This window comes from Pristiophorus japonicus, chromosome 20 (assembly GCF_044704955.1).
Source record: "Pristiophorus japonicus isolate sPriJap1 chromosome 20, sPriJap1.hap1, whole genome shotgun sequence".
NCBI classification, from domain to species: Eukaryota; Metazoa; Chordata; class Chondrichthyes; family Pristiophoridae; genus Pristiophorus; species Pristiophorus japonicus.
This window is the reverse complement of record NC_091996.1, coordinates 94,355,947-94,368,745: the sequence shown is the minus strand read 5'-3', so window position 1 is coordinate 94,368,745 and position 12,799 is coordinate 94,355,947. Positions and strand designations below refer to the sequence as shown.

The 12,799-nt window shown below is 51.8% G+C and overlaps 1 protein-coding gene across 1 annotated transcript in view; it reads right to left on the bottom strand.

Moving 5' to 3' along the window:
* The window catches only part of LOC139233016 (macrosialin-like), a 34,754-nt gene that overhangs the window by 15,425 nt on the left and 6,530 nt on the right, over positions 1-12,799 (bottom strand). Inside the window, exons 3-4 of the mRNA XM_070863522.1 lie at positions 3,573-4,144; positions 1,200-1,319 (exon numbers count right to left, since the gene is read on the bottom strand). Of these exons, the coding sequence (XP_070719623.1) occupies positions 1,200-1,319; positions 3,573-4,144 (692 nt within the window). The remainder of the gene's footprint in view (positions 1-1,199; positions 1,320-3,572; positions 4,145-12,799) is intronic.

Sequence of the window (12,799 nt, the reverse complement as noted above, 5' to 3'; positions counted from 1 at the left end):
TGGTCCCAGCACTGATCCCTGTGGCACACCACTAACCACCGATTTCCAACCCGAAAAGGACCCATTTATCCCAACTCTCTGCTTTCTGTTAGCCAGCCAATTCTCTATCCATGCTAATACATTTCCTCTGACTCTGCGCACCTCTATCTTCTGCAGTAACCTTTTGTGTGGCACCTTATCGAATGCCTTTTGGAAATCTAAATACATCACATCCATCGGTACACCTCTATCCACCATGCTCGTTATATCCTCAAAGAATTCCAGTAAATTAGTTAAACATGATTTCCCCTTCATGAATCCATGCTGCGTCTGTTTGATTACACTATTCCTATCTAGATGTCCCGCTATTTCTTCCTTAATGATAGCTTCAAGCATTTTCCCCACTACAGATGTTAAACTAACCGGCCTATAGTTACCTGCCTTTTGTCTGCCACCTTTTTTTAAACAGAGGCGTTACATTAGCTGCTTTCCAATCCGCTGGTACCTCCCCAGAGTCCAGAGAATTTTGGTAGATTAAAACGAATGCATCTGCTATAACTTCCACCATCTCTTTTAATACCCTGGGATGCATTTCATCAGGACCAGGGGACTTGTCTACCTTGAGTCCTATTAGCCTGTCCAGCACTACCCCCCGAGTGATAGTGATTGTCTCAAGGTCCTCCCTTCCCACATTCCCGTGACCAGCAATTTTTGGCATGGTTTTTGTGTCTTCCACTGTGAAGACTGAAGCAAAATAATTGTTTAAGGTCTCAGCCATTTCCACATTTCCCATTATTAAATCCCCCTTCTCATCTTCTAAGCGACCAACATTTACTTCAGTCACTCTTTTCCGCTTTATATATCTGTAAAAGCTTTTACTATCTGTTTTTATGTTTTGCGCAAGTTTACCTTCGTAATCTATCTTCCCTTTCTTTATTGCTTTCTTAGTCATTCTTTGCTGTCGTTTAAAATTTTCCCAATCTTGGCCACCTTATACGCATTGGTTTTTAATTTGATACTCTCCTTTATTCCCTTGGTTACTCGATGGCATTGGCCGCGCACGGACGTCGGTCCAACTTAGGCGCCGTGCCGTCAGGTCTGGTGCCATTCAGCCCACTCAACAGCCCTACAAACCTCTGAGCATACTCGCAGGTGCACACATTACAGGCGGGCCGGTGCTGGGCGGGATATTCGGAGTGCTCAGGGTCCGGAATACTCACCATCCTAAAGCCGAAGGTCAGGAACCCCTCGGGGAAGGCCAGCGTCATGTTGACGGAGTGTGGGCCACACGAGCCGGATGTGGTTGTCCGTGAGGGTTGGATGTAGAAATCTCCCCAGGCCTGCAAACAAACGACAGCGGGTCAGGTTTATTCAAAAGCTATTTCTCCCTTTTTCCCGATCCACATTTTCCTCAAACGGGAAGCAGGAAGCCGTTTGCAGCAAGGAGACTCGGCAGTACAATTCACCATAAGATCAGAAATAGGAGCAGGAGTCGGCCATTCGGCCCCTCGAGCCTGCTCCGCCATTCAATGAGATCATTGATGATCTGATCTTGGCCTCAGCTCCACTTCCCCGCCCCGCTCCCCATAATCCTCGAGTCCCTTATCGTTCAAAAATCTGTCTATCTCCGTCTTAAATATATTCAATGATCCAGCCTCCACAGCTCTCTGGGGCAGAGAATTCCATAGATCCACGACCCTCAGAGAAGAAATTCCTCCTCATCTCCGTTTTAAATGGGCGGCCCCTTATTCTGAGACTATGCCCCCTAGTTCTAGATTCCCCCACGAGGGGAAACATCCTCTCTGCATCTACCGTGTCCAACCTCCTCAGAATCTTATACGTTTCGATAAGATCACCTCTCATTCTTCTAAACTCTAATGAGTATAGGCCCAACCTGCTCAACCTTTCCTCATAAGACAACCCCCTCATCTCAGGAATCAACCTCGCGAACCTTCTCTGAACTGCCTCCAATGCATGTATATCTTTCCTTAAATACTTGCATTGGAGGCAGTTCAAACCATAACCATCAGCGAGGCCACAGGACAGGCAGCTAGTGAGAGAAATGGAAAAAATCCCACATTGTACAGAAGGGCGTAGTCTTCTGAAATTGGAGCCACACCTGCCCTGGGAGTGTTTGATGGGACAATGTAGAGGAAGCTTTACTCTGTATCTAACCCCCTGTACCTGCCCTGGGAGTGTTTGATGGGACAGTGTAGAGGAAGCTTTACTCTGTATCTAACCCCCTGTACCTGCCCTGGGAGTGTTTGATGGGACAGTGTAGAGGGAGCTTTACTCTGTATCTAACCCCGTGCTGTACCTGCCCTGGGAGTGTTTGATAGGACAGTGTAGAGGAAGCTTTACTCTGTATCTAACCCCCTGTACTTGCCCTGGGAGTGTTTGATGGGACAGTGTAGATGGAGCTTTACTCTGTATCTAACCCCCTGTACCTGCCCTGGGAGTGTTTGATGGGACAGTGCAGAGGGAGCTTTACTCTGTATCTCGTCATCATCATAGGCAGTCCCTCGGAATCGAGGAAGACTTGCTTCCACTCCTGAAGTGAGTCCTTAGGTGACTGAACAGTCCAATACGAAAGCCACAGTCCCTGTCACAGGTGGGACAGACAGCGGTTGAGGGAAAGGGAGGGTGGGACAGGTTTGCCGCACGCTCCTTCCGCTGCCTGCGCTTGATTTCTGAATGCTCTCGGCGACGAGACTCGAGGTGCTCAGCGCCCTCCCGGAGGCACTTCCTCCACTTAGGGTGGTCTTTGGCCAGGGACTCCCAGGTGTCGGTGGGGATGTTGCACTTTATCAGGGAGGCTTTGAGGGTGTCCCTGTAACGTTTCCTCTGCCCACCTTTGCCTCGTTTGCCGTGAAGGAGTTCCGAGTAGAGCGCTTGCTTTGGGAGTCTCGTGTCGGGCATGCAGACAATGTGGCCCACCCAGTGGAGCTGGTCGAGTGTGGTCAGTGCTTCGATGCTGGGGATGTTGGCCTGGTCGAGGACGCTGATGTTGGTGCGCCTGTCCTCCCAGGGGATTTGTAGGATCTTGCGGAGACATCGTTGGTGATAATCTGTATCTAACTCCGTGCTGTACCTGCCCTGGGAGTGTTTGATGGGACAGTGTAGAGGGAGCTTTACTCTGTATCTAACCCCCTGTACCTGCCCTGGGAGTGTTTGATGGGACAGTGTAGAGGGAACTTTACTCTGTATCTAACCCCCTGTACCTGCCCTGGGAGTGTTTGATGGGACAGTGTAGAGGGAGCTTTACTCTGTATCTAATCCCCTGTACCTGCCCTGGGAGTGTTTGATGGGACAGTGTAGAGGGAGCTTTACTCTGTATCTAAACCCGTGCTGTACCTGCCCTGGGAGTGTTTGATAGAAACATAGAAACATAGAAAATAGGTGCAGGAGCAGGCCATTCAGCCCTTCTAGCCTGCACCACCATTCAATGAGTTCATGGCTGAACATGAAACTTCAGTACCCCCTTCCTGCTTTCTCGCCATAACCCTTGATAGAAACATGGGGCAGTGTAGAGGGAGCTTTACTCTGTATCTAACCCCCTGTACCTGCCCGGGGAGTGTTGACTGCTTGCTTACCTTCTCTTTCTTCACGGTTTGGTATTGGATGCGGAACTGTAACTTCAGCGCTGCCATTGCACAGGTGGTCTTGTTGTCTGTCACTTTGTAGAGCCCCTTCTGTGGCTCAGGCTGGAAGGTTGGATGCAGGGTGGTGGGCGGTACTGGATGGGTCGTGTGATTGGCCGGCGCCACCGTCGTGTGATTGGCCGGGGCGTGTGTGGTGTGATTGGCCGGGGCGTGTGTGGTGTGATTGGCCGGGGCGTGTGTGGTGTGATTGGCCGGGGCGTGTGTGGTGTGATTGGCCGGGGCGTGTGTGGTGTGATTGGCCGGGGCGTGTGTGGTGTGATTGGCCGGGACGTGTGTGGTGTGATTGGCCGGGGCGTGTGTGGTGTGATTGGCCGGGGCGTGTGTGGTGTGATTGGCCGGGGCGTGTGTGGTGTGATTGGCCGTGGTGGGTGTGTGGGTGGTGGTACGAGGGGTACTCGCAGGCAGCAGTGTGGCCGGTTTCTTGGGGCTGACTGCGGTCGCAGGCTGCAGAGTGACCAGTCTGGGCGGACAATTCACTCCCTCACACTTCTCGTCGCTATTCGCTGTTGGGAATAAAAGGACAAAACATGAATAATATTTATTGCAAATTACTGAGCTGTTCCGGACAGAGCGTGTGGAGCTGTTGAGCCAAGCTCCGGAACCTCCCTCGGGAGCCGGCGCCTCACAACTCGAGCCTCCTCTGAGAAATCCCCTCCGTGCCTTTCAGTTCTGCGTGGAGGGGATTCCTGTACGGGCTGCTCCTGCACACTCTCCACCTTGCCATCCTCGTCTGCCGTCCGGATACGCCATGGAGCACCATCTTGCCGAAGGAAGGAGGCGGGGGTCCCCAATGGAGTGCTCTCTACGCGGGAGTCCTCCCTCTATTTATTGGGGATTTGGCCTTGGAGGGTGTTGCACGGAGCAGTCCCGTGCAATCAGTTTTTAAGTCGGTTCACGGACTCCCAGGCCGCCTGCAATTTCTGCAGTCTCCATGTTCCATGTTTTTATTGAACGTGCGGGGTTGCAGCCCCTCTTCCATTATTTGAAGGGGCTGCTCCTCAAATTCTGGTTGCACTTCAGTCCCACACTCCTGATCTTTGGGCACCCTGTGAGGAGGGGAGCGGGCAGGACCGAGGGGCCTCCTTGTAGGACTGCTCCTGGGCACGGCCAAGGGGGCCATCAGCCGGTCCAGGCAGCGGGCGGTCGAGGGGGTCGTTCAGCCCGACTGCCTGCCTCTCTTCCGCGGTTACATCCGAGCAGGGTGTCCCTGGAGATGGAGCACGCGGTGTCCACCGGTACGCTCGCGGCCTTCCGAGAGAGGTGGGCACCGGAGGGATTGGAGTGCATCACCACCCCCGGCAACCAAATTTTAATTTGATTTAAGGTTTCGTTAATGTTCAAAACGTTAATTTGTGGTTTCTAGTGCCCTTGCCAAAAGGGGGCATTTGATTTATGTTTCAACAAAATAGTTGTAGAGCTGTTGAGTTGGGAGTGGCTTAGCCAGTCACGTGATGTTCACAAGACTCAATAAAACCCCGGCCAGTTGGGTTTGGGGGATTCACGATGGGGCATGTGGTTGTGAGCCTGGTGGATGAACTCATAATGTGTCGTGTGATTGTTAAACCCTTTCACTAATAAATCAACTAGTTCTTAATAGTAATGTGTTGCTATGAATGCTTAACCAAAGAGTTCATGAAGCAAATACATTAGCCGCGGGGCCCAGCACTGAACATGGGGACAGAGGCAGCAAACCTGAGGCAAGATCCCTTGGCCACATTGCTCACAGCAGGCCCTGGGCTCGGCTACATCCCTCACTGTGATTGGTTATAGACCGTGTGTGTCAATCACATCAAGTTCCTCAGGGCCAACTCAAGACCGTCAATGTTCCTCACTCCCGCTCCCCAACTTTAAGGTCGAGAATCTCCGGTTAGGTAGTGGAGAGTTGGACCCAAGCTCAGATCAATCAGGAAACTGGAACAAGGTGCGGCCAAAAGTGGGTCTGAGCAGCCTTTAGATTGACAGAAGATTAAACAATCCCCAGCCTGGTCATCGGCACCAATACAATTATAGAGTATTTGTTTGATGGGACAGTGTAGAGGGAGTTTTACTCTGTATCTAACCCTGTGCTGTACCTGCCCTTGGAGTGTTTGATGGGACAGTGTAGAGGGAGTTTTACTCTGTATCCAACCCCCTGTACCTGCCCTGGGAGTGTTTGATGGGTCAGTGTAGAGGGAGTTTTACTCTGTATCTAACCCTGTGCTGTACCTGCCCTGGGAGTGTTTGATGGGACAGTGTAGAGGGAGTTTTACTCTGTATCTAACCCTGTGCTGTAACTGCCCTGGGAGTGTTTGATGGGACAGTGTAGAGGGAGTTTTACTCTGTATCTAACCCCCTGTACCTGCCCTGGGAGTGTTTAATGGGAGTGTAGAGGGAGCTTTACTCTGTATCTAACCCCGTGCTGTACCTGCCCTGGGAGTGTTCCAATATGTCCTTACTATATAGTACAAATGCACACGAGGCCCATACTTGAGAGGAGGTCACTCTGTGACCAGTAACCTTTATTCCAGCACTGAAGTGGAGAAGGTGGATGGAGCTTCCCCTTTTATACCTGAAAGTCCAGGTTAGGAGTGTCTCCCACAAGTTCACCACCTAATGGTCAGTGTTCTCACGGTGTACAACTTAGGTCAGTTTATACATGTGTTACAATGACAGTTGAATACATGACATCACCTCCCCTACAAAGTCTTATTGGGATCACAGGTTGAGTCTCTCTGGTGGTTTACGCTCCCTTGTAGAGCGCCTGAGTTGGGGCTCCGGTTGTTGGGCGCTGGCCTGAGTGTCTGCTGTTTGCGGTGCCTCAGGCCTGTCCGGACTGCCCAGTGACTGGGCTCTCCTCCCTTTGGTTCCGGTGTTCGGTCACCTGTGGTGGAGTGAACTTTACATCGTGTTCTTCCTCTGCTTCTTCTATGGGGTTGCTGAACCTCCTTTTTGTTTGATCCACGTGTTTGCGGCAGATTTGTCCATTGGTAAGTTTAACTACCAGAATCCTATTCCCCTCTTTGACAATCACAGTGTCCGCGAGCCATATGGGCCCTGCAGCATAGTCGAGGACAAAGACAGGGTCATTGACATCAGTACATCGTGCCCTCGCATTCCTGTCATGGTAGTGATATTGTGACTGGCGCCTGCTCTCGACAATTTCTTTCATGGTGGGGTGTATAAGGGATAATTGGGTTTTGAGCGTCCTTTTTATTAGCAGCTCTGCGGGTGGAACCCCTGTGAGCGAGTGTGGTCGGGATCTATTGGCCAACAGGAGGCGTGATAAGCGGCTTTGAAGGGAACTCCCTTGGATTCTGAGCATCCCCTGTTTGATTATCTGCACTGCTCGTTCTGCCTGGCCGTTTGAGGCCGGCTTGAACGGTGCCGTTCTAACATGGTTAATTCCATTGCCTGCCGTGAAGTCCTGGAATTCAGTGCTTGTAAAGCACGGGCCATTGGCACTGACCAAGACGTCCGGTAGACCGTGGGCAGCGAACATTGCCCGTAGACTTGGCAGAGGATGTGCTTGAATTGAGAATGTCACACTCGATCCATTTGGAGTAGGCGTCTACTACAACCAAAAACATTTTTCCCATGAAAGGACCTGTGTAGTTCACATGGATGTGTGACCATGGCTTGGCGGGCCAGGACCAGGGGCTAAGGGGGGCTTCCCTGGGCGCATTGCTCAGCTGGGCACACATGTTGCACCTGCGAACACAAAGTTCCAGATCTGCATCTATCCCTGGCCACCAAACGTGTGACCTGGCAATTGCCTTCATCATGAATATGCCCTGGTGCTCATTGTGGAGTTCTCGGATGAACACCTCTCTGCCTATCTGGGGCATGACTACTCGGTTTCCCCATAGTAGGCAATCGGCCTGAATCGAGAGTTCATCCTTGCGCCTGTGAAATGGTTTAAATTCCTCAGGGCATGCCCCGTATGTGGCTGCCCAGTCCCCATTCAGGACACATTTCTTGACTAAAGACAGTAGCGGGTCTCTATTTGTCCAGACTTTAATCTGACGGGCTGTCACGGGTGAGCCTTCGCTTTCGAAAGCTTCAACAGCCATGACCATCTCAGCAGCATGCTCAGTTGCCCCCTCAGTGGTGGCTAGTGGGAGCCTGCTGAGTGCATCGGTGCAGTTTTCAGTGCCCGGTCTGTGCTGAATTGTATAGTCATAGGCGGCTAACGTGAGTGCCCACCTCTGTATGCGGGCCGATGCATTTGCATTTATGGCCTTGTTGTCGGCCAAAAGGGACGTTAGGGGTTTGTGATCGGTCTCCAGCTCAAATTTCCTGCCAAACAGGTACTGGTGCATTTTTTTTACCGCATATACACATGCAAGCGCTTCCTTTTCTACCATCCTGTAGCCCCTTTCTGCCTGGGACAGACTTCTGGAGGCATAAGCTACCGGCTGTAACTGACCCTTGGCATTGACATGCTGCAACACACACCCGACACCATAGGACGACGCATCGCATGTTAACACAAGTTTCTTACATGGGTCATATAGCGTTAACAGATTGTCGGAGCATAACAAATTGCGTGCTCTATTAAAAGCCCTTTCCTGGCTGTCCCCCCAGACCCTTTCGCGACCTTTGCGTAGGAGCACGTGTGGTGGCTCTAACAGCGTGCTCAATTTGGGAAGAAAGTTAGCAAAATAGTTCAGGAGCCCCAGGAACGAACGCAGCTCCGTCATGTTACGGAGTCTGGGTGCTCTCTGGATCGTTTCCGTTTTGGGCGCAGTAGGTCTGGTCCCGTCTGCTGCTACCCTCATCCCCAGGAATTCTATCTCTGGAGCTAGGAAGACGCACTTCGCCTTTTTCAGTCGAAGACCTACCCGGTCCAGTCTGCGTAGCACCTCCTCCAGGTTGTGGAGGTGTTCTTCAGTATCGCAACCCATGATGAGGATGTCGTCTTGAAAAATCACCGTCCCTGGAATTGACTTGAGGAGGCTTTCCATATTTCGTTGGAAGATCGCGGCGGCCGAGCGAATCCCGAACGGACATCTGTTGTACTCAAACAACCCCTTGTGTGTCGTGATGGTGGGCAGCTTCTTCGACTCACTCGCCAGCTCCTGGGTCATGTAAGCTGAGGTCAGGTCCAATTTTGAAAAGAGTTTGCCACCGGATAGCGTTGCAAAGAGGTCCTCCGCTCTCGGAAGCGGGTACTGGTCTTGGAGTGACACCCGATTGATGGTGGCCTTGTAATCGCCACATATCCTGACCGACCCATCCGCCTTGAGCACCGGCACAATCGGGCTCGCCCAGTCACTGAATTCGACTGGCGAGATGATGCCTTCCCTCAGCAGGCGGTCCAATTCGCCTTCTATCTTTTCCCGCATCACATACGGCACCGCTCTGGCCTTGTGGTGTACTGCTCTGGCGTCCGGGTTTGTGTGAATCACTACCTTGGTCCCCATGAAAGTGCCAATGCCGGGTTGAAATAGTGAGTCAAATTTGTCCAGGACCTGTGAGCATGATATTCGCTCCACAGAAGAAATTACATTGACATCGCCCCATTTCCAGTTCATGACAGCAAGCCAACTCCTCCCCAGCAGTGCCCCGGGACAATCCAGAGTGGCAACCTGTTCTCCGAATCTTTGTGGGTCATGACTACTGTGGCGCTGCCTAGCAGCGGAATGATCTCCTTTGTACATGTCTGTAGCTGTGCGTCAATCGGCAATAATTTTGGCCTCCTGGCCTTGGACGCCCACAACTTGTCGAACTGTTTGATACTCATCAGGGACTGGCTGGCCCCTGTGTCTAGCTCCATTGATACTGGGATGCCATTGAGGAGCACTTTCATCATTATCGGTGGCGTCCTGGTGTATGAACTGTATATGTGCTCCACATGAACTCGCTGAACTTCAGCTTCCATTTGGCCTCATAGGGCTTACATCTGGCCCATCCTCCTCGTACATCAACCTGGCTGCAGGTGACCGCTGACGTTGCAGTTTCTGCAGGTATATTGCTGATCCCTGCAAGCTCTGGCTGTGTGTTTGCCTCCACACCTCCAACATGAGCCGTTGTTGGAAACCAAAGGTCCATTACCAGTCGATCGTCTCTGACTGTCTCTGTAACTGTCCTTAAACGCATCATTGACAGGTGTTGATGGCCCCATTGTCCCTTGCGATGGCATGAATCGCCGTTCAGCTAGCCATTGTCTCTGTTGAATTCCCCCTTTGGGTTCGACTACATGCTCAGGCATGTCCAATTGCCCCTGTCTGCCTGGAGAACTGTGTGCCGCGTTAACCATGTTGACTCCCTGTCCATTTGCTGCATTTAAACCAAGATTTTTGTCAAACATCATTCTGGTCTCTTCCTCCCCTGGGATAAATGTCTGGGCCATCAAAGCCGACGTTTCCAGGGTCAAGACTTTGGTCTCAATCAGTTTCCTGAAAACCCCAGCGTGCCCGAAGCCCTCAATAAAAAAGTCTCGCAGCATCTCCGCTCTGCATGCATCTGGGAACTTACATAGGCTCGCCAGTCTGGAATGCTTTGCCCCTCTCGCCGCCGGTGCGTGTAAAACCGGTGTCTCGCCATGTGCATGCTGCTCGCCGGTTTAAAGTGTTCCCCGATCAACTTACTGAGCTCTTCAAAAGTCTTGTTCGCGGTTTCTTCATCAGGGAGTACGTCCTGGATCCACAAACCGTCAGGAGATGAGCCCTGCGTTTATCGGCCGAATCCTGTCCCAACCATTCCTTGGTGACAAAACTTTGCTGTAGTCTCTCAATAAAATCATCCCAATCATCACCGACACAGTACCTCTCGTCTGTGCTGCTAGAGGCCATGCTCGCGTGGTTTAAATCCCAGTTTCTCGTCGCCAATAATATGTCCTTACTATACAGTACAAATGCACACGAGGCCCATACTTGAGAGAATGTCACTCTGTGACCAGTTACCTTTATTGGCCAGCACTGAAGTGGAGGTGGTGGGTGGAGCTTCCCCTTTTATACCTGAAAGTCCAGGTTAGGAGTGTCTCCCACAAGTGCACCACCTAGTGGTCAGTGTTCTCACGGTGTACAACAAAGGTCAGTTTATACATAGGTTACAATGACAGTTGAACATATGACATGTTCCAATTCCTATAGCACACACATCCCCCAATTGGATAAGCACAAAAAAGCATCTTTCAAACAGACATTTCCCGGAGATGTAAACGTTTATCGAGTGGTTAGTATTTCACATTTCAACAGGAAGCTGGGGGTGCAGAAGCTACAAAGGGAAGTCTTACCACAGCTGAAAAAACTTAACTAACTCAATTCACGCTGAAGGTTTTAAATAATGGAGCGGAGGGAGAAAGGTTTTGCGCCTAAGTTGGGAGTTTCCAGGAATAATCACTGTCCAGTATCCCCTGGGATAAAGAGGGTTACTGCTCCTGATCACTGCCCGGTGACCCCTGGGTTAGAGAGGGTTCCTGCTCCTGATCACTGCCCAGTGACCCCTGGGTTAGAGAGGGTTCCTGCTCCTGATCACTGCCCAGTGACCCCTGGGTTAGAGAGGGTTCCTGCTCCTGATCACTGCCCACTGACCCCTGGGTTAGAGAGGGTTCCTGCTCCTGATCACTACCCAGTGACCCCTATGTTAGAGAGGGTTCCTGCTCCTGATCACTGCCCAATGACCCCTGGGTTAGAGAGGGTTCCTGCTCCTGATCACTGCCCACTGACCCCTGGGTTAGAGAGGGTTCCTGCTCCTGATCACTGCCCAGTGACCCCTGGGTTAGAGAGGGTTCCTGCTCCTGATCACTGCCCAGTGACCCCTGGGTTAGAGAGGGTTCCTGCTCCTGATCACTGCCCAGTGACCCTTGGGTTAGAGAGGGTTCCTGCTCCCGATCACTGCCCAATGACCCCTGGGTTAGAGAGGATTCCTGCTCCTGATCACTGCCCAGTGACCCCTGGGTTAGAGAGGGTTCCTGCTCCCGATCACTGCCCAGTGACCCCTGGGTTAGAGAGGGTTCCTGCTCCCGATCACTGCCCACTGACCCCTGGGTTAGAGAGGGTTCCTGCTCCTGATCACTGCCCAGTGACCCCTGGGTTAGAGAGGGTTCCTGCTCCCGATCACTGCCCAGTGACCCCTGGGTTAGAGAGGGTTGCTGCTCCTGATCACTGCCCAGTGACCCCTGGGTTAGAGAGGGTTCCTGCTCCTGATCACTGCCCAGTGACCCCTGGGTTAGAGAGGGTTCCTGCTCCCGATCACTGCCCACTGACCCCTGGGTTAGAGAGGGTTGCTGCTCCTGATCACTGCCCAGTGACCCCTGGGTTAGAGAGGGTTCCTGCTCCCGATCACTGCCCAGTGACCCCTGGGTTAGAGCGGTGAGGGGACAGGGGTTAAATGGGGGAAAGGAGAAGAGGGAATTGGGGTGGGGAGATCCAATAACGACCAGGGATCCTGTACTGCACCTACCAAATGGAGCACGGGGGGGGGGGGGGGGTGGGAACGCAGAATGGTGTGTCTGTCACTCTCCACGGACGGCTCTCCTGAGATTAACCTAGGGTGAGTTGGAGCGCTGGAGAGGTGGGGAGGAGATTCACTCCAAGCACACTTCACCTTTGATGACTATTTTACTGTAACCAGTTTTACCGAGTTGGATAAAGATCGGCGGACTTTGTTCAGCATTTATCTGGGACATTGCGTAATGGACGCCTTGGCCTGTTGATACCTCGAGCCAAACGAATCTTCAATCATCGAATCACAGAAATTTACAGCACAGAAGGAGGTCATTTCAGCCCATCGTGTCTGCGCCGGCCGTCCAAGAGCTACCCAGCCTAATCCCACTTTCCCGCTCTCGGTCCGTAGCCCTGTAGGTTACGGCACTTCAGGTGCACATCCAGGTACTTTTTAAATGTGGTGAGGGTTTCTGCCTCTACCACCCTTTCAGGCAGTGGGTTCCAGACCCCCACCACCCTCTGGGTGAAGAAATTTCCCCTCAAATCCCCCTCTAAACCTCCCCCCAATTACTTTAAATTTATTACCCCTGGTTGTTGAAACATAGAAAATAGGTGCAGGAGTAGGCCATTCGGCCCTTCGAGCCTGCACCACCATTCAATAAGATCATGGCTGATCATTCCCTCAGTACCCCATTCCTGCTTTCTCTCCATACCCCTTGATCCCTTTAGCCGTAAGTGCCACATCTAACTCCCTTTTGAATATATCTAACAAACTGGCCTCAACAACTT